A 27,321-nucleotide genomic window follows, 5' to 3' on the forward strand; every position below is an offset into this window, starting at 1 on the left:
TGCCTGTCGTGTCAAATTTACCGTATATAGAGAAGAGACTGCCTCCCACGAAAACATTTGGTCTCTGTGTATCTCTTTTTGTAGTCTCCTTTCCCACCTTTTTCGGGGCCGGGGGCGGGGTAGGAGGGTGCGGAGTAGTCCCTAAAGTATGGTTCTCTTCCCCAGAAGTAGAAATTAAGAAAACCTAGTGTTTCCGCCTTTACCTGTGGAAAATTCAAAACTGCTACCTTTTTTTTTTTTTCCCTAGTTTGGTGCTCTGGTTGTCAGATGTTGGAAGTCAGTAGACAGAACATACTCTCCGTGGTTTTATATCCGTTCTGGGGTGCAGTGATTAACACTGAACTTTGGTTCCTCTAACTCTTGCCTGGGTCGATAGAGTTAAGCTGGAGCTTTGCTTCGAAGGAGAAATAAGGCACAGCCTCTCGACTGGACATAAATGGATCTGAAGACAGCAGTATTTAACGCAGCTCGAGATGGCAAGCTCCGGCTTCTCACCAAACTGTTGGCAAGCAAATCCAAAGAGGAGGTTTCCTCCTTGATCTCTGAAAAAACAAATGGGGCCACGCCACTCTTGATGGCCGCCAGGTATGGGCATCTTGACATGGTGGAATTCCTCCTAGAGCAGTGCAGTGCCTCCATAGAAGTAGGGGGCTCTGTCAATTTTGATGGGGAAACCATTGAGGGGGCTCCGCCTTTGTGGGCTGCTTCTGCAGCAGGACATCTGAAGGTGGTTCAGTCTTTGTTAAATCACGGAGCGTCTGTCAACAACACGACTTTAACCAATTCCACGCCCCTTCGAGCTGCCTGTTTCGATGGCCATTTGGAAATAGTCAAGTACCTGGTAGAACACAAAGCTGATTTGGAGGTGTCAAACCGCCATGGGCATACGTGCTTGATGATCTCATGTTACAAAGGACACAAAGAGATTGCTCAGTATTTACTTGAAAAGGGGGCAGATGTCAATAGGAAAAGTGTTAAAGGTGAGTTCATCTTCTTCATTTTAATTTTTTTAAGTGTTTGCCACTTATTTTCAGGAAGTGTGAGGCATAATTTTAAGCAGTGGTGTTAGGTAAGCCAACATTGACAGGCCTGTTTTGATTAGGTGTCCCTTCCTAAAAAAGACCTCTATCACTGTGTTAAGCAGCATTTTCTCTTTTTATTTGGAGTGACTTCCAATTCTTGGAAAGTGGGTTCCCCAAAGTTTAGAGCATGTTAGTGGCAGTTGATCTGAACGATTAGACTTGTGTTTACTTAAGAATATACTTTGATGTGATACATTATTCTAGGTTTTATTTTTTTAGAACACCCTTGGAGTAGAAACTACTATATTTAGTGAGTCATCGTTCTGTTTATTTTAGGTAGGCATTTCATTTGTTATTCCATCAGGGAAGACCAGGCCATACTGACTTGGAAGGATTAATATCACTGAAAAGAAGAAAATCTGTTTCCTTATTCCCTACTTATTGTGTGGCCAGTAGAAAATCCTTTTATTAAATAATAGCAAGAGGGAAGGTAGATTTTTTTAAACTGCTACAGTGCTGAGAGCAAAACAAGGACTAGGTTAAGCAGATGTGGATTTGTTGACTAGCAACAGTGTAAATATCTTTGTCCAAAAGAGGAGCTCAAGTTTATGGTTGTATATACTTTTTTAGGATATTTTTTAACTGTTAAAAACAACTGCTATGATAGTATAATATTGATGCTTAATGTTATTTTACTTGCATATGTTTGTTTATAGAAAGGAAAGTTTCACTGTCTAATATTAAAAAACTGTAAAATTTAAAGGAGCATACATACATGATAAAAAAGAATCATACAGTACAAATTGGTTTATAGTGTTTGCTATGAAAAATCAGTCTTACTACCTTTCATTTGTAGATCTCCAACCACTATTTACAGTGTTTGGTGTGTCCTCAAGATAGTCTATGCAAATAAAAGTATATTTGTCTGTATATCTCTCCCTCTTCCTTCTTTGTTACTTGATATATACTGTTCTTTTCTTTTTTTAATTTATCTTGGATGTCATTCAACTCCAACACACATAACTGCCTCATTCTGTTTCATGGCTACACAGTATTTCATTGTATGCATGTGCATAATTTATCTAGTCCCTGTTGATAGGCAGTTAGGTCACATCCAGAATAAACAGTGCTGCTATGAATGTTCTTGAACAAATGTGTGTCTTTGCACACTTCTGTGAAGACAGCTCTATTGTAAATACCTATAAGTGGATTTGCTGAATTAAAGTGAATGCTTATTTGTCATTGTGTTAGTGACTGCCTCTCAGAGCAGCTAAACCTCAAAATTACTGGTCTCTACAAAGTTACTGGATATATTTACTGAAGTTAGTATAATCTTTTAAAAAAAGATTTGTCACAAAAATGATACAGTCTCATTGTGATTTTTTTAATAAATTTTTTTTCCCAACCAAATATAAAAATCTCATAAAATTCCAGCACTTAGGGATAATCCTAAAGATACTGAATTTTGCATTTAGATATATGTATGCAATTTTATTTTATATGCTCTTCTGTACCTATTTTTTAGCTTAATAAATGTTATCCTTAATGGCATTAATTATAGCTGTTTAATTTCAATAGCTGCTTACTCTTCTGCTAATGAAGTTTTACATTGCCTTGCTTCTGGCTTCTCACTATAAGAAATGTTTCTGTAAACATTCTTGTAGATTCATTGTTTCTGATTATCTTTGAGGTTGGTATTGAGTCAAAGGACAGCATGACTTTTTTTTTCCTGAAACAGTCACCATTCTTTTAAAGAATGATTGTTTTGAAAGAACAAATTACTGCTTAATTGGCCATGTTAGTATTGGGAATGCTTTGAAATCATACCTAGAATAGAAAGGGTTAAAAGAAATGGCTGCGTGTTAGGCTTGTTGAATTTTTAGTTTGTTTCAGCTTTTTATTCATCAACCTAATGATGTACAGATTGTTGGTAAACTCATGTATTTAAATCAATTTGGAGCATGTTTTAAACTCATGTCATTGGAGGGATGAGTACTGGTACTATTTCCCTTCTGTTTTTCGAAATTTTTTATGGTTCTAAAGGTATAATATTTGGGAGAACTGTACTGTAAATAGCCCATATTTTAGTGAGCATTTTTCCTTAGTATACTGAACAATATTTAACTTGATTACCTTTGGTATTTAAGAAAACTGTTCCTTTAAACGCAATCGTCATACAGTTTTGTACTTGAGGATGTATATGCTCTCTCTTGGCTAATTCTAGAGTTTTTTTTTTTAATATACTTTTTTTTAAAGGTACATGTAATTTTTTAATACCGAAAATGGTTTTATGTAGCTTCAATTTTATATACATATATATACAAACAAACATATGTATTATTATACGTATATATAATATATCACTGTGTGCAGTGTTTGAATTTTTGTATGGTGTCTTTAAATTTGACAGTGAGTCTTATTAAATGAATGTTGGGAGCAGATTAAAGTACATTTGTACCTCCCCCACTCTGATCCTGAAGCTTCCATTCTTTGATAATTACTCTCTCATCTACTATTCAGATTTTTTCATTTTTTAATTTTCTGGGTTTGGGGTAATAGAAAAACAGGAACCCGTTGAAACTGAGGCAGGAGCACTGTAGAAGGATCTGGTAGAGCATCAAGAAAGGATTTTTTCCCCCCACATTTTTTATCCTCATCCAAAAAATGGGAAAAACTGATAAGACTAGGGGTAAAATGGAATAACTTCTTAGGAAATTTTATTTTATATGTCAGCTGTTGGAAATGGTTCTGAAGAAAGAAAATGCCAGTAGATTATGCTTGGTCTGCTAAAATGTAAAATTCATGTGACTTCTACCATCCATTACTTTTTAACAGGCAGTTGGCATTTGAATATATTAGTTAACGTCTTTCCATTACTTTTTAACAGGCTGTTGGCATTTTGAACATGTTTTAACCTAAAGGTGGAATCCATTCATTAATTGAGAGTATTTATTGAATTCCTTGAGTGTGCCAGGCTATTAGGAAGGAAATGACAACACACTCCAGTATTCTTACCTGAAAAATCCCGTGGACAGAGGAGCCTGGTGGGCTACAGTCCGTGGGGTCACAAGAGTTGGACATGACTTAGCGAAACCACCAGCTTACGAGATGAGTAAGACAAGATTCAGTCCTTGATTCCCTGCTCTTGAGGAGCTCATGGTTTGATTGGAGAGACAGTTCATAAGCAGATACTTAAACCACAGTATGGTAAGTGCAGCAGTAGTGTTTTCTTGTCTTAGATTTTTGGAAATACTTTATCCCCAACTAACTCATTATCTGAGGGGGCAGTGGGTTCCCATGGCATTTAGAAAGAGGAGAAAAACAGATATTTTATGTGCTTCTCCATTTAACATAGCAGTTGATTTTTGAGACAGGGAAGTTGGTTGCTATTTAAACAGAGTCCCTAAATGAGAAGTGATTAGACAAGCCCACCTTACAGCCATCCACATTTGTCTCAGTATTTCATAGTTATAGTCATTTTTGACTTTTTGACTTTAATTGATCCTTTTTTATTTGAGTTTTTTGTTTTTGTTTTTCTGTTCTGTTCTTGAGGGTTTTTTTGTTTGTTTTCAAATGCCAAAAACAAACAAAAGGCTTAGAGTAGGACTTTGCAGATCTGTGAAAAGCTTAAGTCCTTAATTCAGCTGGAAATTGAGCAGCTGAAAGTGATTGAGTGCTAGAGACCCATAGAATGGCTCTGAGTTGGAACTGGGGAGACTGGCCCCAGAGGACACACTATCCTTAGGCATGGGTCGATCACTTTTAATTATCCAGGATAGTTAAACAAATTGGTCATCAGATAATTCCTGTACATTTTCTGTCGGCAAGGTATTGTGTCAAGATGTTGTGGAGGCTTTGAAAAGATAGAGCACATCACATGTGTTCGCTGTTAAAGGAATAGTATAAATTCATTCTATAGAATTTTGGAAGAGTAACTGGAAGGCTTCATGGAGAAGTTAACTGGGCTTTAAAAGGATTGCTGGAGTTCAGATCTGCAGAAGGGATCTGATACAGTTTTTAAGCCTTAAGGAATGACGTAAGGAAAGGCACATTGAGAAATATGCTTGGAGGGTACAGAAATTGGAAAGTAGGCATATTTTGACCAGTGGGCACTCAGGGCTAAATTTTACAGGACATTGATTTCCAGGTAAAGGACTTTGATTTTATTCTTTATGCCGTGGTAAGCCGGTAGATGTGTTCAGTAAGGAATGACTGAGGTTTTTTTTTTTTTTAAGAGAATCCTATCTTACAACGTTCTAATTCTGTTACATTGTGAGCTCTTTGAGGTTAGAGACCTGGTGTTTGTATGCATGTGTTAGAGAAATCCCGACCACAATGGACATTTGGTCAATAAGCTTGTTGAATGAATGTGTTGCATTTAAGAGAGGAAAGAGTATGAGCTCTTTGATGGCAGGGACTGTGTTTTCTAGTCATTTTAGTACAGAAATACATACATGAAGACATTGGGATGGTGATTGTGAAAAATAAGTGGTACAGGTGGAGCTCTAGAGCAGTTCAGAAAACAAACTCACGTAGGCTCGTAAGTATAGACACTAGGTTGGTGAAAAAGTAACTTTGGCTTCAGACCACAAATTTTAAATCATTATAACTAGGCTCAAACACACCGTTATTAATCAAAATAGGAACCATTACAGTCAACACATTTTTGCCAACGAGTTTGTTTATTCCTGTAGCATAAAAATTTGTGCTTCAGGATTCAGTGAACTCTTGGAAAGCACTTTCTGCCTCCTGCTTGTTGTGGAAGCATTTTTCCTGCAAAAAGTTGTGGAGATGCTTGAAGACATGGTAGTCAGTTGGTGAGAGGTCAGGTGAATATGGCAGATGAGGCAAAACTTCACAGCCCAGTTTGTTCAACTTTTGAAGCATGGTTGTGTGACGTGCTGTTGGGCGTTGCTGTGGAGAGGAATTGGGCCCATTCTGTTGACCAGTGCCAGCTGCAGGCATCACAGTTCTCTGTGCATCTCCTCGATTTGCTGAGCATACCTCTCAGATGTAACGGTGTCACCAGGATTCAAAAAGCTGTACGGATCAGACAGGCAGCAAGCCAGCAAACAGTGACCGTGACTCTTTTGGGTGCAAGTTTGGCTTTGGGAAGTGCTTTGGAGCTTCTTGGTCTAGCCACGAGTCTGGCCGTCACTAGTTTCTTACAATATCCACTTTTCACTGCATGTCACAGTCCAGTCGAGAAATGGTTTATTGTTGTTGCGTAGATTAAGAGAAGACGACACTTGAAAATACAGCATTTGTGATTTTTGGTCAGCTTATAAGATATCTACCTATCGAGCTTTTTCATCTTTCCAATTTGCTTCTAATGCCGAATAGACCATAAAAGGGCCAACACTGACTTCAGTAACTTCTTGTGTAGTTTTAAGAGGATCAGCTTTGACGATCCTCTCAGTTGGTCATTGTCAACTTCCAGTGGCCAGCCACTACGCTTCTCATCCTCAAGGCTCTCATCTCCTTTGCAAAATTTCTTGAACCACCACTGCACTGCACATTCAGTAGCAGTTCCTGGGCCAAATGCATTGTTGGATGTTGCAAGTTGTCTCCATGGCTTTATGACCCATATTGAACTCAAATAAGATTTCTTGAAATTGCTTTTTCTCTAACATCACTTCCCTAACTCTAAAATACTTCCCTGGTGGCTCAGATGGTAAAAGCGTCTGCCTACAAAGTGAGATACGCAGGTTCGATCCCTGGGTGGGGAAGATCCTCTGGAGAAGGATATGGCAACCCACTCCGGTATTCTTGCCTGGAAAATCCCATGGATGGAGGAGCCTGGCAGGCTACAGTCCGTGGGGTTGCAAAGAATCGGACATGACTGAGCAACTTCACAATAAGTCATTAGCAAAAAACATAAAGTGAGAAACGCACATTAAAATGATGTGTACCATAACCACATTTATTTAAGAATGTATTCCAGTATCAAGTGGCAAAGTTCAACTGCAGTTATTTTCGCACCAACCTTAATAGCTTTAAAAGGATTTGAGAGAGAGCTAGTTCAGGCAGTTTATTTGCCTGTTTATTATGGACATTTTCTAACTTAGGTGCAAGTGGAGAAAGTAGAGAGAAGAATACTTTAAACTGCTATGTACTTACCATCTTGCTTCAACATTTATCCACATTTGCCAGTGTACGTTAAAAAATACATTTCCTTCATCCACTTATTTTGTTATCTACAGTAGTTTAAAGCAAACCCCAGGCATTCTTTCTCTCCCACAGTATAGGCAGTTTTATGTATAGATGTATTTCAATCAAGATGATTTTTTTTAAAGATCCTTTTTTTTTGTTGTTACCCACTGTAAATCCAAAAAGAATACATAAAAGAAAATCTCCACTGTAAATTAAGAATGGTTGGAAATAAGGTAATGGATAAAGATAATGACTTGCCATGTAAATAGGTTATTTATATACTTCAGGACTTAAACCCTGATGGATCAGTTAGTAAAGAATCTGCCTGCAATGCTGGAGACCCCAGTTCGATTCCTGGGTTGGGAAGATCCCCTGGAGAAGGGATAGGCTACCCAGTCCACTATTCTGGCCTGGAGAATTCCATGGACTGTATAGTCCATGGGGTCCCAAGGAGTCGGACATGACTAAGCGACTTTCACTCTACTCCACTCAGGACTTAAGAGTGTTGAAAGCTGAAATTTTCTTTCTCTTTGAGAGCTCTAGCTTAGCTCTTCGTTACCTCAAAATATACCTACTAGCAGAGAAGAGTAAAAGATAGGGATTTAAAATTTTCTACTTGTAACATTCTGCATTTATTTTGATTTAATAATAATATTTAATAGTTGAATTTGTTAATTTTTTTTTGGCCACACCACACGGCATGTGAGATCTTAGTTTCCTGACCAAGGATTGTACCCTAGGAGTCTTAACTGCCGGACCACCAGGGAAATCCCAAATTCAGTAACATTTCAGTCACAGACCAGGTTACTCCCAAGCTGTTTCTTGTTCATTCCTTTCCTTCCCGAATCCCCTGGCACACTTCCTCTGTGTCCTCAGGGAGACGAGGCATCCCAGTGGGGAAGCTAAGCTGTAGATGGTGTTGAGTGCAGTAGTAGGCTATCCATTGTGTTCCTCTGTCCCTGGAGATGAGGCTGGGAGCTGTGCTCCTTTAATATCCTAAAGGGTTCCTCTCTACTCCTTCCCACCTCTCCCTTAACACATGGTGCTGCTGTTGATTAGTTGCTCCTTCCCACCTCTCCCTTAACACATGTTGCTGCTGTTGATTAGTTGCTAAGTCATATCTGACTCTTTTGTGACTCCATGAAATGCAGCCCGCCAGGCTCCTCTGTCCATGGAATTTCCCAGGCAAGAATACTGAAGTGGGTTGCCATTTTCTTCTCCAGGGGATTTTCCCAAACCAGGGATCAAATTCATGTCTCCTTACCAATTAGCTATTGGTATAAATAGCTAATACCAGGAACAAATACAGGAATAAAATGCTTGAAATCAGTATTTTTGTGCAGTTGAACTGCACACCTCCCTCCCAGTCTTCATCAGTAGACGTCTCTTAAAGATTCAGCTTAGTCCCAGCTGCAGGGTTGAAAAATGGATGCCAAGCACAGTAGGCTAAAGAGGAAGGATGAGAACTGTTTTTGTGCATTTCCAGAGGAATCTATTACAATAAAAGAGCTTTTAATTGCTGCTTTTATCAGTCGAAACTTATACTTTACTAAAAACACACTTTGGTTTTAAAACGGCTTTGACACATAACTCACATACTGTTCACCCATTTAAAGCGTGCACAATCACTGATTTTTAGGACGGTCATAGATTTGTGCAACTGTCACAATTAGTTTCTCATCCCCCCTCCCCCCAAGACCCCTTACCCATTAATAGTCACTCCCATTCTCCCCTTCACTCCATCTTCACCCCCAGGTGCACTCGTCTTCGAGTTCACTCAGACTCACGTCCATCGAGTCAGTGATGCCATCCAGCCATCTCATCCTCTGTCTTAGGCAACCACTGATACTTCTGTCTTTGTCAATTTGTCTGCTCTGCACATTTCTGATAAGTGGAATCATACTATGTAGTCTTTTGCAGCTTTCACTTAGCGTAGTGTTCTCAAGACGTCCGTTTTGCAGCGTCAGCGCTTGTTCTTGCTGGATAGCCCGTTCTGCACATGCACTGCCTTCATCCTTCCATCACTTAATGGGCGTTCGGGTTGTTTCCACTTGTTTGCTATTATCAGTAATGCTGCCATGAATATTTGCGTCCGAATTCTTCTGTGGATGTATATTTTTCATTTCCCTCAGGCATATATGTAGGAATAGAATTTTGGGGTCATATGGTAACTATATTTTTAAGGAACTGCCAAATTGGGTCTTTGAAAGTCGCTGGATTCCTATCAACATTGAAGAAGGGATCTAATTTTTCCACATCTCTACAAACATGTTATGACCCTTTTTTAAAATGATAAGTCTTTATTTATTTTTGGTTGCGCTGGGCCTTTGTTGTTGCCCATGAGCCTGCTTTCGTCTTGGCAGGTAGGAGCTACTCTAGTTGCAGGGCGAGGCCTTCTCATCGCAGCAGCGCCTCTTGTTGTGGAGCTCAGGCTCTAGGGTGCACAGGCTTCAGTAGTTGCAGCTCATGAGATTTGTTGCTCTGCTGCATGTGAAATCTTCCTGAAGCAGGGATTGAACCCATGTCCCCTGCATTGGCAGGCAGATTCTTAACCACTGGACCACCAGGGAAGTCCCCCTTCTTTTTTAACATAGTTTTCTTAGTGGCTGTGAAATGGTGTCTCATTGCGGTTTTGATTTCTTTTTCTCCAGTGGTTAATGATGTTGAGCATCTTCTCATGTGCTTATTGGTCATTTGTATATCTTCTTTAGGGAAATGTCTTCTTATCATTTGCATGTTTTAAAATTGGGTAACTTATCTTTTTATTACTGAGTTGTAAGAGTAATTTACAACTCTTGTTGGAGTTGTAACATCACCGACTCGATGGACGTGAGTTGGCATCATCAATTGGAGTTGGCATCACCAACTTGATGACATGAATTTGAATAAGCTCAGGGAGTTGGTGATGGACAGGGAAGCCTGGCATGCTGCAGTCCCTGGGGTTGCAAAGAGTGGAACACGACTGAGCAACTGAAGAGTAATTTATATATTCTGAGTACAAGTCTTTACCAGATATATGATTTACAAGTACTTTCTCCTGTCTGTGGATTTTCACTCTTTTGATGGTATTGTCTAGAGCAATTTGGATTTTCTTTTACAAATTAATTTTTTAAAAAATCTGACTTTGGATCACTTCGATTTGACTTAAGAAAATTGCTAAAAATAGTCTAAAATAGTCTGCAGGGTTTACTGATACCTTTTACTACATGGATAAAAACTTTCTGTGGATCAAACTATAATCTAGTAGACCCACCCTATTGCTGTGGCATATAATGTTTAAATTTAGAATAAAGAGGAATGGTGAATTTTCATTTCTGTATGATATAAAACAGATCTGTTTTAAACTTCTAGGCTTAACACTTGATATAGTTACTGGACATGTTAGCTATATGGCAAATATCTATGTAGCAGACAAGAAAATGAATATTCTTTTTCTATTTCCTTTCTGCTCGAAGTAGCGAAGACCAGGAGTATAGTCATCACTTGGCCCCATCTTGGCTCACCTGCATCAGAATCTGTATTTTGCTGTGATCTCTGGAGTTTTTCACTTTAAAGTTTGAGAAGCACAACATTATTTGACTTATACGAAAAACATACACCAAGTTTGAACCCTGTGAAGACTTTTAAGAAAAGCGGAATCTGTTAAATTGATATTGTTAGAAAAAGCAGTTTAAATTATAATGGACATTTTGCATTTCTTAAATATTTTATAGCTTTTATGAAGACTTTTTCATTTCATTAAAAAGATAAATTCTGTTTGCTACTTGGGAGTACTTTGAAAACTTGATCCTAGTGAATCTTAAGTAGTTTAACCCAAATTGAGATTATATAGTTATAATGCTATATTGAAGTTCTTGTATAATTTAAGTGGTTGGTGACAATCACTTATTTATTGTTTAGTCAATCCCTGAACATCTGGTTTGGAGCAAGGGAACTCTTCGGGCCCAGACTAATCCTTACTCAGAATACTAGTATGTTTTTGGATTATTAATTTTAGAAAAATCTTGACTCCACCGTTAGGTACTTTTCACAGCTGAGCATAAATTCCTATCTCTTTTGAGCCTGCTATCAAAAATTACGAGTCTCTTTAAAGTTATCAGCATTTAGGATTGGCACTTCACACGAGTCTTCTTGACGAATACAATCATACTTTAATGTGTGAGCACTTCCACTGTTTCCCCATCTATTTCCCATGAAGTGATGGGACAAGATGCCATGATCTTCTTTTTCTGAATGTTGAGCTTTAAGCCAACTTTTTCATTCTCCTCTTTCACTTTCATCAGAGGCTTTTTAGTTTCTCTTCACTTTCTGCCATAAGGGTGGTGTCATCTGCATACCTGAGGTTATTGATATTTCTCCTGGCAATCTTGATTCCAGCTTGTGCTTCTTCCAGCACAGCGTTTTTCATTATGTACTCTGCATGTAAGTTAAATAATCAGGGTGACAATATACAGCCTTGACATACTCCTTTTCCTATTTGGAACCAGTCTGTTGTTCCATGCCCAGTTCTAACTGCTGCTTCCTGACCTGCATACAGATTTCTCAAGAGGCAGGTCAGGTGGTCTGGTATTCCCATCTCTTTCAGAATTGTCCACAGTTTATTGTGATCCACACAGTTAAAGGCTTTGTCATAGTCAATAAAGCAGAAATAGATGTTCTTCTGGAACTCTCTTGCTTTTTCCACGATTCAGTGGATGTTTGCAATTTGATCTCTGGTTCCTCTGCCTTTTCTAAAACCAGCTTGAACATCCGAAAGTTCACGGTTCACGTATTGCTGAAGCCTGGCTTGGAGAATTTTGAGCATTACTTTACTAGCATGTGAGATGAGTGCAATTGTGCAGTAGTTTGAGCATTCTTTGGCATTGCCTTTCTTTGGGATTGGAAGGAAAACTGACCTTTTCCAGTCCTGTGACCACTGCTGAGTTTTCCAAATTAGCTGGCATATTGAGTGCAGCACTTTCACAGCATCATCTTTCAGGATTTGAAACTGCTCTACTGGAATTCCATCACCTCCACTAGCTTTGTTCGTAGTGATACTTTCTAAGGCCCATTGACATCACATTCCAGGATGTCTGGCTCTAGATGAGTGATCACACCATCGTGATTATCTGGGTTGTGAAGATCTTTTTTGTACAGTTCTTCTATGTATTCTTGCCACCTCTTCTTAATATCTTCTGTTTCTTTTAGGTCCATACCATTTCTGTAGTAGCCCAGTGAACATGGTTGTGTTTTCTTCCTTCATGATTTTAAAGCACTGTTTCTGTGTTATTGTATAGTTGAAAGCTAGTGTATTTGGATGATTACTATTTTAACTTTCTTTGGAAATAACTTTTAACACTTTATGTATCATCAGTTTGATTTTATAGAAATGTCCATATAATAGACACATCTTTTGAGATATCATAAAAAATTTGCCATTATGAATTCAGTACCAGAAATTTTATTTTTTTTCAGAAATTTGTCTTTTCTTAATCAGGCATTGAGAATTGTATAATAAGGTACTGGTGACCCTTGAACAACATGGGTTCGAGCTGCAGGGGCCCATCTATATATGAATTATTTTCAATAATAACTATAATACACACTGTCTGAGGATAAGGAACCATGGATTCCAAGGGCTGACTGTAAGTTGTCTACACTTGAATTTTCCACTGCGTTGTGTCGGTATCCCTAATCCCCGAGTTATTCAAGGGTCACCTACTCTTAATCTTTTTTCTTTAGCTGAAGGTAAATTCATTAAATTTTAATGCTTAAATACCCTTTATTTCACTTTTTAGAGGAGATAGGTATTTTTAACTAACTAACTTTTGGCTCTGCTGGGTCTCATTGCTGCCCATGAACTTTCTCTGACTGTGGCAGGTGGAGGCTCCTCCCTAGTTGTGGCACATGGGCTCGGTAGGTGTGGCTCATGGGCTTAGTTGCCCTGCGGCGTGTCATGAGGGATCTTAGTTTGCAGACCAAGGATCCAACCCATGTCCCCTGCATTGATAGGTGGATTCTAAGAAGCATGTAACCCAGGGAAAATGCCTGAGTTGAATCTTCAGTAGTGCCTGGCAAATAATATTATGCATTAAAAGTTTAAATCAGTGAAGTTACCTGCAAGAGTTAGATGTGATCTTACTGATCTTTGGCATATATCGTTTAGCACAGACTACTCACAAGGCCACGGTAACTTAATTTTTAAATTCAGCTTGTTATATTTTTTCCACAGGACCTTGCATTCATAGTGTATCTAATTCTTGAATGAAAGAACAAAGGAAAATATATGCAGTAAATATAACAGACTATTATATACATATATCATTTTATAAAGTACTTATATGTTGAAACTCAGACTTACCCCAGAAATGGGAACATAAATATACATGTCCTGAAAGAAAATAAAGTTTGTGAACAGACATGGGGAAATGTTCTGGATACCCAGGTATTAGTTCAGTTGAGTCACTCAGTGTCCGACTCTTTGCGACCCCATGAATCGCAGCACGCCAGGCCTCCCTGTCCATCACCAACTCCCGGAGCTCACTCAAACTCACGTCCATCAAGTCGGTGATGCCATCCAGCCATCTTACCCTCTGTCGTCTCCTTCTCCTCCTGCCCCCAATCCCTCCCAGCATCACGGTCTTTTCCAGTGAGTCAACTCTTTGCATGAGGTGGCCAAAGTACTGGAGTTTCATCTTCAGCGTCAGTTCTTCCAATGAACACCTAGGACTGATTTCCTTTAGGATGGACTGGTTGGATCTCCTTGCAGTCCAAGGGACTCTCAAGAGTCTTCTCCAACACCACAGTTCAGAAGCATCAATTCTTCTGTGCTCAGCTTTCTTCACAGTCCAACTCTCACATCTATACATGACTACTGGAAAAACCATATCCTTGACTAGACAGACCTTTGTTGGCAAAGTAATGTCTCTGCTTTTCAATATGCTATCTAGGTTGGTCATAACTTTCCTTCCAAGGGGTAAGTGTCTTTTAATTTCATGGCTGCAGTCACCATCTGCAGTGATTTTGGAGCCCCCCAAAATAAAGTCTGACACTGTTTCCACTGTTTCCCCATCTATTTCCCATGAAGTGATGGGACCAGATGCCATGATACCCAGTTATAGAGGTAATATAATTACAGTTAGTTCCAGTGCTAGGAGGAATACCGTAGAAGCATTCTTTTGAAGGAATTTATAATTCTTTTGAATTATAAAGAATCAAAAGAATGTTTTGAAAGATTTTATGATTCCTTTGGAAATGAATTAAAGATGTCTCTTAAGCTGTCACACGTTTCTGGTTCTAAGGTAGGGATTAATTTTTATGTCATTTGTTTATTGAAGTACACTTCATGTACAATAAAATCCATCCTTTTTAGTATATAGTTCTCTAAGTTTTGATGAACATAAGCAGTAATTTAACCACCACTACAATACAGATGGAATGGAAAACTCCTGTATTGCCCCTTTGCATTCTCTCAGCGCCCACCCTCTGGCAATCACTGGTCCCTTATCTGTCTTTTAGGCATTAGTCTTACAGTTTTTTAGGCATTAGTCTTATAGTGAAAATTCTAAAGCAGTGCAAATGTCCATCAGCAAAGTGTTTATGTAAATTGATAGTATCTATATAGTTCATGTAGACTATATGTACATGGAACATGACAGAATGACTCAGATGTAGGTGAAAAGCAGGAAACAGTTGTCTATTTTATAACTTTATAAAAATATACTATTTAAAAAGACTTGGAGACATGACATAGTTGCTTTAAAATTACGCTTTTCGGACTTCCCTGGTAGCACACTGGATAAGGATCTGCTTGCGAGTGCGGGGGACATGGGTTCAGTCCCTGGTCCAGGAAGGTTTCACAGGCAGAGCAGTTAACCCTGTGGACCACTCTTCTGAATCTGCTCCAGAGCCCGCGTGCCGCAGCTGCCCCGCCTGCGTATACTCTAGAGCCGGTCCTCCGCAATGAGAAGCAGCGGCTGGGGGAAGCCCGCAGGCTGCAGCGAAGAGCGGCCCCCGTTTGTGGCAACTAGAGAAAACCCATGCAAAGCAACGAAGATCAGTGAAGCCAGAAATGAATAAATAAAACTAGGCCTTTGTTTTGGATTTTGGTGGGATTTTTTTTTTTTTTTAACGTGTTGTCTAAACTTTTAAGTAATGAACTGGGCTATAAGTTGATTTTTTTAGGGCTTCTAGGGCAGGGGCATGAAAGTATGGTGGTTGTATACTTGTTAGAATAAAGACTATATCCACCTGCTAAGATTTTACTTTTTAAAGTTATTTTGTCCTTATTTGAAATCATGTTTTGTGGTATCTAGCGTTAAAAATGTAAGAATCTACCTCAGCTTTGATACTGTGCTAACTGCTATCTGGGATTTAAAGGAAATACAGGCTCTGTGTACTTTAGGCCATTTAGGTCAGAAAACCTATTTGTGAGGCCAGAACATATTATACTACTTCCCTTGTGGCCCAGAAAATAAACAATCTGCTTTCAATATGGGAGACTTGGGTTCCATCCCCGGGTCAGGAAGATCCCCTGGAGGAGGTAATGCCTACCCATTCCAGTATTCTTGCCTGGAGAATTCGATAGGCAGAGGAGCCTGGCAGGCTACAAACCTACATTGTTGCAAAGTCAAACACAACTGAACAACTAATACAACAACAACAACGTATTGTGTGGGCTTCTCCAGTGGCTCAGAGGGCAAGAATCCACCTGCCAGTGCAGGAGATGTGGGTTTGGTCCTTGGATTGGGAAGGTCCTCTGGAGAAGGAAAGGTCAACCCACAGCAGTATTCTTGGCCTGAAAGATCCCATGGACAGAGGAGCCTGGGGGGCTACGGTCCATGGGGTCACAAAGAGTTGAACACGACTTAGTGTCTAAACAACAGCAGCAGCATGTTATGTTATGTCTTACACGAGGTATTATATGAGTACTTATCAGGATGAGTGAAACATTCATTCGCCAGACATTCTCAAAATGATAATATAGTATAACCAAGAAAGCCTCTTTGAACAGCTAAAATCTGTTGAAACATGGCAGAAAAGTTAAAAAGTAAAGAAGGAGGAGTATATTGCAGGAAAATTAAGAGGCACGAAGGTGGAAGTAAGCAGGACTGTTTGTGGGGCGGGAAGAGGTAACGTAGGATCGAGTGATGGGAAGGCTAAGCAGCTCCTCTGCCTTGTGTATAGCAGAGATTGATGTTGTCTTTTGGGTCAGAGTAGGTGTTGGCAAACTGCCCCAGAGGTCAAATTCTGCCCACCCCCTGCTTTTGTATTGCCTGAGAGCTAAGATATGGTTTTTGTATTTTTTAGTGGTTGAAAAAATGAATAATATTTCAGGACACAAAAGCCGTATTTTAGTGTCCATAAATAAAGTTTTGTTGGGTAACAGCCATTCTGTTAATTTAACCAATTGCCTGTGGATACTTTTTGTTATATGGTAGAGTTGAGTGATTACAACAAAGACTGTATGTCCTGCAAAACCTTGAATACTATGTAGTCCTTTATAGATCAAGTTTGTGGCTCCTGGTCTAGACACACAGAGCAGCGTTCATACTGGAGGTGACGAGAAGTGGAGCTGGAGAAGTAGGGTAGGGAAATATTTCTCTTTTCAAAAATCTGTTTCCTGCAGTGTTTATTCTTATGTGTGTTTCCACTACCAAGATTAAGCTTTACTTCACATAACGTGCCTTCCGAAACTGTAGATTTCTGCTTTGTTGCTTTCTCACCCTCTCACAGATAATGATTTGAGAATCAATGCTGTAGAATTTTGAAATCTTAAAGATTTTCAGCTGTTTCCTTAGAGGAAACATAAAAGCTTTTGAGTTGTAAAGTAATGTGATTGGTAGAAGTTTTGTTATGAGGTTTATTTTTATTAGAAATAACTTATTCACAGAAGTATAGTATAACTAGCATTTAAAATACCACCTTAGATATGTGCAGTACATTGAAATGGCAAATGGGAGGCATGGATTTTTATTTTAATACTAATTCCTCTGGTTTCTATTTGTAGAACAAGTTTATCTTCTCCACTTTGCATAGTTACTAATATAAGATTACAAGAAGGCAATGGTTAATAAAGTCACTGGTACCTTTTTTCTTCATTTATATCTGCTTTTTATTATTCACTTCTAGTTTCTCTAGGCTTACTTTACATTTTTCCGTATAACTTCTTGAGATGGAAACTTAGTTGTTTTTTCAAACAGCCTTTCTTTTCTAATGTACATTTAAGCATACTTTTAGCCATATCCCATAAGATTTTTTATTTAATGTTTTTATATCATCCAGCTAAAAATATTTTCTACTATCCTTTGGGATTCCTCCTTTGACCCATGTGCTATTTAGAAGTATATTTTTAAATTTCAAGTATGTGGAGATTTTTCTAGGGTTTTTTTTTTTTTTTTTTTTTTTTGACTGTGCTGGGTCTTTGTTGCTGCACACAGGCTTTCTCTAGTTGAGGCAAGCAGGGACTACTATAGTGCCCCTGGGGCTACTCTAGGGCAGGGGCTTCTCACTGCGTCAGCTTCTTCTGTTGCGGCTCCCAGGCTCTAAAGCAAAGGCTCAGTAGCTGCGGTGCACAGGCTTAGTTGCCTTGTGGCATGTGGGATCTTCCTGGACCAGGGGTTGAACCTGTGTCCCCCTGCATTGGCAGGTGGATTCTTAACCACTGGACCACCAGGGAAGTCCCATTTGTTTTTAATATAACTTGTATTGTGAACTTAGAACATATTCAGTGGTTACAGTAAGAGTCTCATTTTATGGCCTAGACTGCAGTCAATATTTACATGTGCTCCAGGTATCCTTTCCAAAAAGAAATGAAACTCTGTAGTGTTCATTATGCGAAGTCAAGTGTGCCTTAGGAAGCATCACTACGAACAAAGCTAGTGGAGGTGATGGAATTCCAGTTGAGCTGTTTCAAATCCTAAAAGATGATGCTGTGAAAGTGCTGCCCTCAATATGCCAGCAAATTTGGAAAACTCAGCAGTGGCAACAGGACTGGAAAGGGTTGGTTTTCATTCCAGTCCCAAAGAAAGGCAATGCCAAAGAATGCTCAAACTACTGCACAATTGCACTCATCTCAAAGGGCAAAGTAATGCTCAAAATCCTCCAAGTCAGGCTTCAACAGTATGTGAACTATGAACTTCCGGATGTTCAAGCTGGATTTAGAAAAGGCAGAGGAACCAGAGATCAAATTGCCAACATCTGCTGAATCACTGAAAAAGCAAGAGAGTTCCAGAAAAACATCTACTTCTGCTTTATTGACTATGCCAAAACCTTTGCCTGTGTGGATCACAACAAATTGTAGAAAATTCTTAAAGAGATGGGAATACCAGGCCATCTTTCCTGTCTCCTGAGAAATCTGTATGTATGCAGGTCAGGAAGCAACAGTTAGAATTGGACTTGGAACAACAGACTGGTTCCAAATCAGGAAAGGAGTACATAACAGCTGCATATTGTCACCCTGCTTATTTAACTTATATGCAGAGTACATCATGAGAAATGCCGGACTGGATGAAGTACAAGCTGGCATCAAGATTGCTGGGAGAAATATCAATAACTTCAGCTATGCAGATGACACCACCCTTACGGCAGAAAGTGAAGAAGAACTAAAGAACCTCTTGATGAAAGTGAAAGAGGAGAGTGAAAAAATTGGTTTAAAGCTCAACATTCAGAAAACTTAAGATCATGGCATCTGGTCCCATCACTTCATGGCATAATAGATGGGGAAACAGTGGAAACAGTGTCAGACTTTATTTTTTTGGGCTCCAAAATCACTGCAGATGGTGACTGCAGCCATGAAATTAAAAGATGCTTGCTCCTTGGAAGAAAAGTTATGACCAACCTAGATAGCATATTAAAAAGCAGAGATATTACTTGGCCAACAAAGGCCCACCTAGGCAAAGCTATGGTTTTTCCAGTAGTCATGTATGGATGTGAGAGTTAGACTGTGAAGAAAGCTGAGTGCTGAAGAATTGATGCTTTTGACCTGTGGTGTTGGAGAAGAGTCTTGAGAGTCCCTTGGACTGCAAGGAGATCCAAGTCCATCCTAAAGGAAATCGGTCCTAAAAATACTTTGGCTACCTGATGCAAAGAACTGACTCATTTGAAAAGACCCTGATGCTGGGAAAGATTGAAGGCGGGAGGAGAAGGGGATGACACATGGCATCACCAACTCAATGGACATGAGTTTGAGTAAACTCCGGGAGTTGGTGATGGACAGGGAGGCCTGGCGTGCTGCAGTTCATGGGGTCTTAATGAGTCAGATACGACTGAGCGACTGAACTGAACTGATCGTGTTCATTTAATTTTCTGTATCGTTACTGATTTTGGTCTTCTATACTGAGATAGGTGTGTTGAAATGTATTATTAGTGGATTTATCTGATTTTCTTTGTAGTTCTGTTGATTTTTGCTTTATTTTGCTGTGTGTTTTGATGAAAACAAACTTAGAATTATATCTTTATGTTGTTTTGAGTTTCATATTATAAAATGTTTCTTTATCTCTAAACATGCATTTTGTTTTAAAGTCTACTTAATCTCATATTTTGCTATCAGATAGCTTTCTTATGGTTAGTTTTTGCCTAAGATATATATATATATTTTTTCATTATTTTACATCAGCCTTTTCCTGTTCTTACATTTAAGGTATTTCTCCTGTAAGCAGCATGTAGTTGAGTTTTATGTGTTTGTATTTTTAATCTGATAGTTTTATTTTAATGGCACATTTAGTTTGTTGTATTTAATGTAACTACTTAGGTATTTGGGTTTTAATCTCCTTACTGATTTTTATTTTTCCGGCTATTTTGTAGTCTTTGTTTCTGTTGTCATTTGGATTAGTTTTCATTTTTTCAATTTTTTTTCTGTATTGTAGGATATGTAGTAATTATCTGCATGTATACCCTCTATTATTTTAGTGATTCTTCTAGATAGTACTACTTTGACTTATTAAAGTCTAACATAAATTACTAATTTTACCTTTTTCTAAGCAATGCAGAAATCTTAGAATACTTTAACTCATTACCATCATTATTTGTATGCTATTACCATCAAGCATTTTTCTTCTATACACATCTCAAACCCTGTTAGAATGTTTAAAGTCAATATTTATTTAGATATCTCCCAAATGAGTTGGCATTTATTTTCCTTTACTGCTTTAGGGCTTCTTTTGTTCCTGATTAGAACTTTGCTATCAGTCTACCTGTTCTTTTGCTGGTCATTTCTACCTGTTGTTTTGTTTTAAGATTTTTCTCTTTGTCCTTGGTATTCAGCACTTCTGCTGTAGTGTGCCTCGGTGTAAGTTTCTTTTTTATCTAGCCTTCTTGTTTGTAAAACTTTTTAAAACTGTGGCTTAATCGTTGATCAACTTCAGAAAATTCTCAGACTTTATCTCTGTAAATATTGCCTTGCTTTGGCCCTTTTTCTTCCTCTAGAATTCTGACCTTAAGTGTATGAATCCTTCTGACATCGATTCCTCTGTCTCTTATAGTCTCCTGCTTTTTCGTCCTTTCACTTTCATGCATCTTTCTGTGTATTTTCATCTGACTTATTTTCTAGTTCACTGATTGCCTATTCAACTGTGTGTAGTCTGCTTTTAAAGCCACCCATTGAGTTTTTCAGTTCTAGAATGTTCATTTTGTTCTTTTTTTAGTTTCCAGTTTTCTAATTCTCAAAACTTTAAATCCTTCTGAATATTCTAAGCATAATTTATTACTTCAAAGTCTTGTGTTTGATAACTGTATTATCTAGGTCCTCTGTTGGGCTTTTCTCTTAGCTCTTATTTCTCTTGGTTTTTGTGTTATGGCTCCTGATTTTCTCTTCTGTCCATTATGTTTGATTAGATACCAAACATTATAGATGAAGAATATGTATATAAATAATTTGAACCCTAGTGTGATAATTGCTTCATCTAAATAGTATTTGTATTTGCTTCTGGCTTTTGATTACATGTGCCAGCAGTCCTGGATTACTTTAATTCCATATCAAGATGATTTTAATTTCCATCTCAGTTCCTGTGATGATGGGTTTATTTGTGCTTCATCTTAACTCCTAGAGAGCAGCCCCACAGAGCTGTACCCTGAAGTGTAGTGGGATTTCTTAATGGGCTCTGGACTTTAGTTTTCTCCTCTAGCACTACAAGATCAGAAACTCTGCTCAGTTTTTCAGCTGTCTCTTCCACAGTCAGTAGAGGTCGTTGGGGGAAATTTCCCCAAATTCTGGACTTAACTAATTTTTTTTATTCTCCTGGATGTTGTCTCCATATGAGCTCTTACCTACTGTCATACAGATTTTTTAAAATGCACTTCTCAGTTTTTCTAGTTCTTAGTGAGAGGGGATACTATTACCGCTGCCGTTACTAGATGTGAGTCTCTTAGTCCTTTAAAACAAAAACCATTTTTTTCAGCATATGGTGTATTCAAAATATATGTATTTGCTGCATTTCTATTCTTGATTTTATTACTATGAATGGAGAAGAATGCCATCTAAGCCTTCTCTTTATTACACTATTTCTTAGAAAAAAAGGAAGTATTATGGATCCTTAATTCAAGAGCGTTTTCAAAAATATACTTAGTAGTAGTCATGTTTAATTGAAACTAGTTTGAGCAAATAAACAGGAGTAGTCAGAAGTTCTGGGCTCTTGAGTGCTTGGTTATTATACACATTGCAGAAACCTTCTATCAGACACTGAAATGCTGAGTCAGAATAAATACACAGATGTTGTCAATGTAATCCCTGTAGATACAGAAGACAAGCAGGATACGTTTGTGAAGAGATTAAAGTCCTATTATAACTTGTGCTTTTTTGAGTTTTAGTTGTAGATTTGTAATGTGAAGGATTCAGATTTAAGCCACTTTCTAGAACATATCCTGCACCTGGGGTTCCCATGGCCACCCCCACGTTTGGAGTTAACATGCAGTCGTACTCATGGCTAAGACTTATTCCAGTGATGTAGTAAGGACATGAATCTGGATCATAAGAGGAAAGGTACAGGTGGGGTCCAGGGGACTCTTGTGCAGGCTTGTTTATGCTCTGTCCTTCTTGTGAAAGGTCATTCAGAGCACAGTCTTCTCCTAGCAACGTAAATGTAAGCGAATAATGTTCCTGCCCAGGGAATCCCATTTGATTGATTAGAGGCTCAATGCCCGAGTTTTGATTGGGTGCTGGTTATGTGGGCATCCTCTGCTGAGCCTCCCGGAAGGAAAGCAGGTAGTCCTCATGAATTCACCCTTATCATTTAGGGAAACTTAGATCTTAGAACTGTTTACCAGGCAGCATTCCAGATGCCAGCCAAGGACCATCCTTGCAAGCAGGTCTTTCTAAGAATAGCTGTCTCAGCCAGCTAGGGTAGCTCTTTTCCACACACATGCCTAAAGTGACTCACTGTTGACGTTTTCTATAAACACTATGTGAATACCAAGGGCCTGCATGATAATTTCTGTTTTGATCGTAAGTAGAATGTTTATCATTAAACTTAGGTAGCTAAAATAACTTGAGTAGTTATTATGTCTTAGTATGTTCCATCCAAACAGGGCTTTTTATTAGTGTGCCAGTGCCTGTTGTCAGTTTTAATCCATTTGTGGGAAGAAGCGGATAGTATTAGAACATTTAGTACATCTAAAAAGAATGTTTAAGAAAATTAAATTACAGTGGGAAGTAATGCATTATGAAAGGACACTTCAGATGTCTCCTTTTAAAGTTCATATTCAACCACCCACATGTTTTTTAGATTTCAGTGGATGTTTTTCTTATGGGAGTTTTTTGAAGAAAGTACTTTGTTACCAATATTTTTGACTAAAGCTGAAGTTCACTTGGCAATCTGGAAATACTGAAAAAATAACTTCTCACTCCTAGAAGCAAATTGAAGAATGTTAGATACTTATAGACTAGATTTCTTATTTATAAATGTGGAATCTGACTCAGAAAGTTATGTGACAGCAAACTGCACAGCTGGTTAATTTCATCAGTTTTTAGTTGTAGCATATACACTTGAAAACATTATCAAAAAATACCAAAAGGGCCATGGACTAATTTTGAATTTCATTTAGTGACTTTGAATATCTTTTCATACCTAATTTGGTCATTTCATTTATTCAGAGAACTTAACCAATATTATTTTTCCCTTGCTGTGTGTCAGACATTAATTTTAGGTGCCGGGGATCTTTTTTTCTTATTTGGAATCAAATTAAAGTATGTCTCATTGAGGGTGGCTTGGAGCTGCCTACTTTTCTTTAGATTTTAAAGTACACTTATGTATTGTATCCTGGTTCCTCAAAACATGTTATTTGTTTTTTCCTTCTCTAAGGTAATACTGCATTGCATGATTGTGCAGAGTCTGGAAGTTTGGACATTATGAAGATGCTTCTTATGTATTGTGCCAAGATGGAAAAGGATGGTTATGGAATGACTCCCCTTCTCTCTGCAAGTGTGACTGGTCACACAAACATTGTGGATTTTCTGACTCACCATGCACAGACCAGCAAGACAGAACGGATCAATGCACTGGAGCTCCTGGGAGCTACCTTTGTAGACAAAAAAAGAGACCTCCTTGGGGCTTTGAAGTACTGGAAAAAGGCAATGAACATGAGGTACAGTGATAGGACTAATATCATTAGCAAACCAGTACCGCAGACACTAATAATGGCTTACGATTACGCCAAGGAGGTAAACAGTGCAGAAGAGCTAGAAGGTCTTATTGCTGATCCTGATGAGATGAGAATGCAGGCACTGTTAATTAGAGAACGCATTCTCGGTCCTTCTCATCCTGACACCTCTTACTATATTAGATATAGAGGTGCTGTCTATGCAGACTCCGGAAATTTCAAACGATGCATCAACCTATGGAAGTATGCTTTGGATATGCAGCAGAACAATTTGGACCCTCTCAGCCCAATGACCGCCAGCAGCCTATTATCTTTTGCAGAACTGTTCTCTTTCATGCTGCAGGATAGGGCTAAAGGCCTGCTGGGCACCACTGTTACCTTTGATGATCTTATGGGCATACTGTGCAAAAGTGTCCTTGAAATAGAGCGAGCTATCAAACAAACTCAGTGTCCAGCTGACCCATTACAGTTAAATAAGGCTCTTTCCATCATTTTGCACTTGATTTGCTTATTAGACAAAGTTCCTTGCACTCTAGAGCAGGACCATTTCAAAAAGCAGACTATATACAGGTTTCTTAAGCTGCATCCAAGGGGAAAGAATAACTTCAGCCCTCTTCATCTGGCTGTGGACAAGAATACTACCTGTGTAGGGCGGTACCCTGTTTGTAAATTTCCATCTCTGCAAGTTACTGCAATACTGATAGAATGTGGTGCTGATGTGAACGTCAGAGACTCTGATGACAATAGTCCCCTCCATATCGCTGCTCTGAACAACCATCCAGACATCATGAATCTCCTTATTAAATCAGGTGCACATTTTGATGCCACAAACTTGCACAAACAAACTGCTAGTGATTTGCTGGACGAGAAGGAAATAGCTAAGAATTTGATCCAGCCTATAAACCATACCACGTTGCAGTGTCTTGCTGCCCGTGTCATAGTGAATCATAGAATATACTATAAAGGGCACATCCCAGAAAAGCTAGAGACCTTCGTTTCACTTCACAGATGATATTTTGACTGTTAAAGCACGAATTGGTAACAGTTGTTTCATAAATGAGCACTGTTGTGATAACACCAGCATTCATTTAGCTTGATCCCATTGTGCTCTCATTGGCTAAAGCATTGTAAGCATCAAATTTACAGGATTGGTTTCCCAGTATTTAATATAAATATACCATATAATATATTGTTTGTGAATTACTGAGAAATGAAATGTCATATTCAGTTTCTAAAATTGTCTGCCAAAGGCTTATCCATTCTGGTTTTGTTTGTGTTGGGTGTTTGGGACAGAGTTAACTAACCATTTTTCAGTGGTGTCTTTATACTTTTCTGATTTGTGAATTTTATACAATTGAAGGTCTTTTTTTCTGCTTCTTCCCTCTCTTCTCCAGACTTCTCTCCTGTTTCCACTTTATTTTTAACTTAACCATTTCTACTGAGCAGTTTTTCTCCCCTCATGGGCCCATGTTAAGTTGTACGAACTTTATGGACTTGTGACCATTTGCAGTTTACCATAAGTGCTTTATCTTCTCTATGCACGGGCTTCAACTTGACTGTTGTATGTTAGCATATTTCTATGCAGCAGTTGGTCAGCTTCAACTCTGAAACACTGTTAAGTATGTTACAAAGTTCATTTTATGAAAGTACTCTTGTAGCATGACAATTTGTAGAGCTACAGGTTAGCTACCAGAGCTTGAGCTTTTTTGTTGTTTTTTTTCTTTACATCTGAGATTTCTTTTTCTAATCCACTGAAATTATTGTGTGCTAAATTTGGGAAGCAAATCTATTCTAACTCATTAACCCAGTTGAGATTTAGGTCTGTCATCTTAATATATCATGCAGTAAAAGGAAGACTCTTCACAAAGTAACCCACCTTCCATGCTACGCCAGCATTGTCCTGCTTGTGCCAATGATGTGATTAAATGTAGAGAATTTGCTTAAATTTAACCTCAGAGTTTATCACACAGCTTAATGGGTCACATTGAAATATTCAATAATTGAACTGCAAATCACTTTTAGTTACTAAAAGAGCTGAAGCATGTCAGTGGCATGATGCTTGCCAAGCCAGACCTAGGCATCTAGGATAATTAAGGAATTTTAGTATGCCATTTACTGCCGTAGTATCAGAGGTCAGTAACAGTGTTCTTTCTTTCTTCAAGCTTAAGTATACCTTTGAAGATAACTTGCATGGATTACTTTGGTCTCAATTATTTGTCACCATAATTAAACACAAAAGATTGCAGTGCTTCCTGTTCCTTTACTGAAAATTAACTTTTTTCTCTTTCTTTTTTTTTCTTCATTTCTTCCCCTTGCTTCCTCCCTTCTTTCTTTTTTATTTTTTGTTGTTGTTTTGTTTTTTAACAGCTTTGCTAATGCCACAGAAAGGGCTCTTTTAAACTTAAGAAAAAATAAGTGAAAAGTACTAAAAAAGTTCAGGTAATTATCATTCAGCACTTTATTGTTACTCAGAATAAAATTTATGATGGCGTATTTGCCTTGCCAATGTCTTAATAAAGTTGTTCTGAATAAAAAGCTCCTTATTGGTTTCAGAAAAACTCAGTTTACCTGTGAGTTTAATGAGCTGGATCACTTGGATTTTTGTGTTGACATTTTATTCTGAGGGTGGATGTAGTGGTATTAAGAGTTGTCATTGCAAACAGTCATGTTAGGTTTATTTCATCTTTACTCAGTTAAAAAACTTGTAATGAATTATAAATAAATAAAAAAGCTTTAGACTCACTTTCTGGTTAAAAAATTGAAGTTTAATTTTTTAAAAGATACCCTTACTCATTTTACTAGGTTGAACATTTAATTTCACCATTGAAAAAAGTGGTTTGGATATAAATGGTTACTCTCCAAACTTTTGATGAAGAGATTTGCATATCTTGTTTACTGTGGGCAGATTTGATGAAATATTTGAACTGCCACCATATATTATGACTAATTTGTGATTTAGAGAAATATTCCAGAAATATCAGACATCAATTTTTGAAGTCATTTGCCTCTAACCCTGTGGTATAAGAATTATATATGCATATACTACTTTTTTAAAAAAATGAAAACTTTGTAAGTATAGTAAATTTGCATTAGTAAATCTCAATAATTTACAGATGAAAGGTGAGCAATTGGATTTTAAGTGACATAGTCCTTTTTGGGGGATGGGGTAGGAGGACTTTACATGCTCTTTTAGTAAGGCACATCTCACACTACTTTATAGGTGAATTTGAACTGTGCAACTTGAGTATAAAACAAGGATTTCTTTACATACCATTTTCCCACTGCTGACTATAGATAATTTAGAACTATTCTTCACTCTTGATAACTGAAATGCATTATTTCAATTAGGATACAGTTCTGTTTGCCATCTCCCCAAATGCTCTTAGGAGCTCTTGAAAAATCAGTTAGTTTAAAAGCTCAAAATTATCCATTTTATTTTCAAGGAAGTTGTTTCATAAATGTGACCTCAGACACTGTTTAAGGCCTTTGTCAGTAAGTATTCTCAAAATTATGAGGCTGAATTTTTAAAAAACTTACATTTGTGTTATTTTTTAAACCAACAGATGAGTAATTT

The 27,321-nt window shown here is 38.1% G+C and overlaps 1 protein-coding gene across 1 annotated transcript; it reads left to right on the plus strand.

Moving 5' to 3' along the window:
* The first annotated feature begins 341 nt into the window (after window positions 1-341).
* FEM1C (fem-1 homolog C) lies at window positions 342-26,367 on the plus strand. The gene is made up of 2 exons (XM_068964802.1): window positions 342-980; window positions 23,450-26,367. The coding sequence occupies exons 1-2, from the start codon at window positions 437-439 to the stop codon at window positions 24,757-24,759; spliced, it is 1,854 nt and encodes a 617-aa protein (XP_068820903.1). The 5' UTR covers window positions 342-436; the 3' UTR covers window positions 24,760-26,367.
* The last annotated feature ends 954 nt before the right edge of the window (window positions 26,368-27,321 follow it).

This window comes from Capricornis sumatraensis, chromosome 2, assembly GCF_032405125.1.
Source record: "Capricornis sumatraensis isolate serow.1 chromosome 2, serow.2, whole genome shotgun sequence".
NCBI lineage: Eukaryota > Metazoa > Chordata > Mammalia > Artiodactyla > Bovidae > Capricornis > Capricornis sumatraensis.

Excerpts from the sequence above, each read along its gene's own strand:
- FEM1C (XM_068964802.1), top strand. The coding sequence starts at position 437 with ATGGATCTGAAGACAGCAGTATTTAACGCAGCTCGAGATGGCAAGCTC. Across the intron at positions 981-23,449 it reads CAATAGGAAAAGTGTTAAAG|GTAATACTGCATTGCATGAT; the intron begins GTGAGTTCATCT and ends TCCTTCTCTAAG.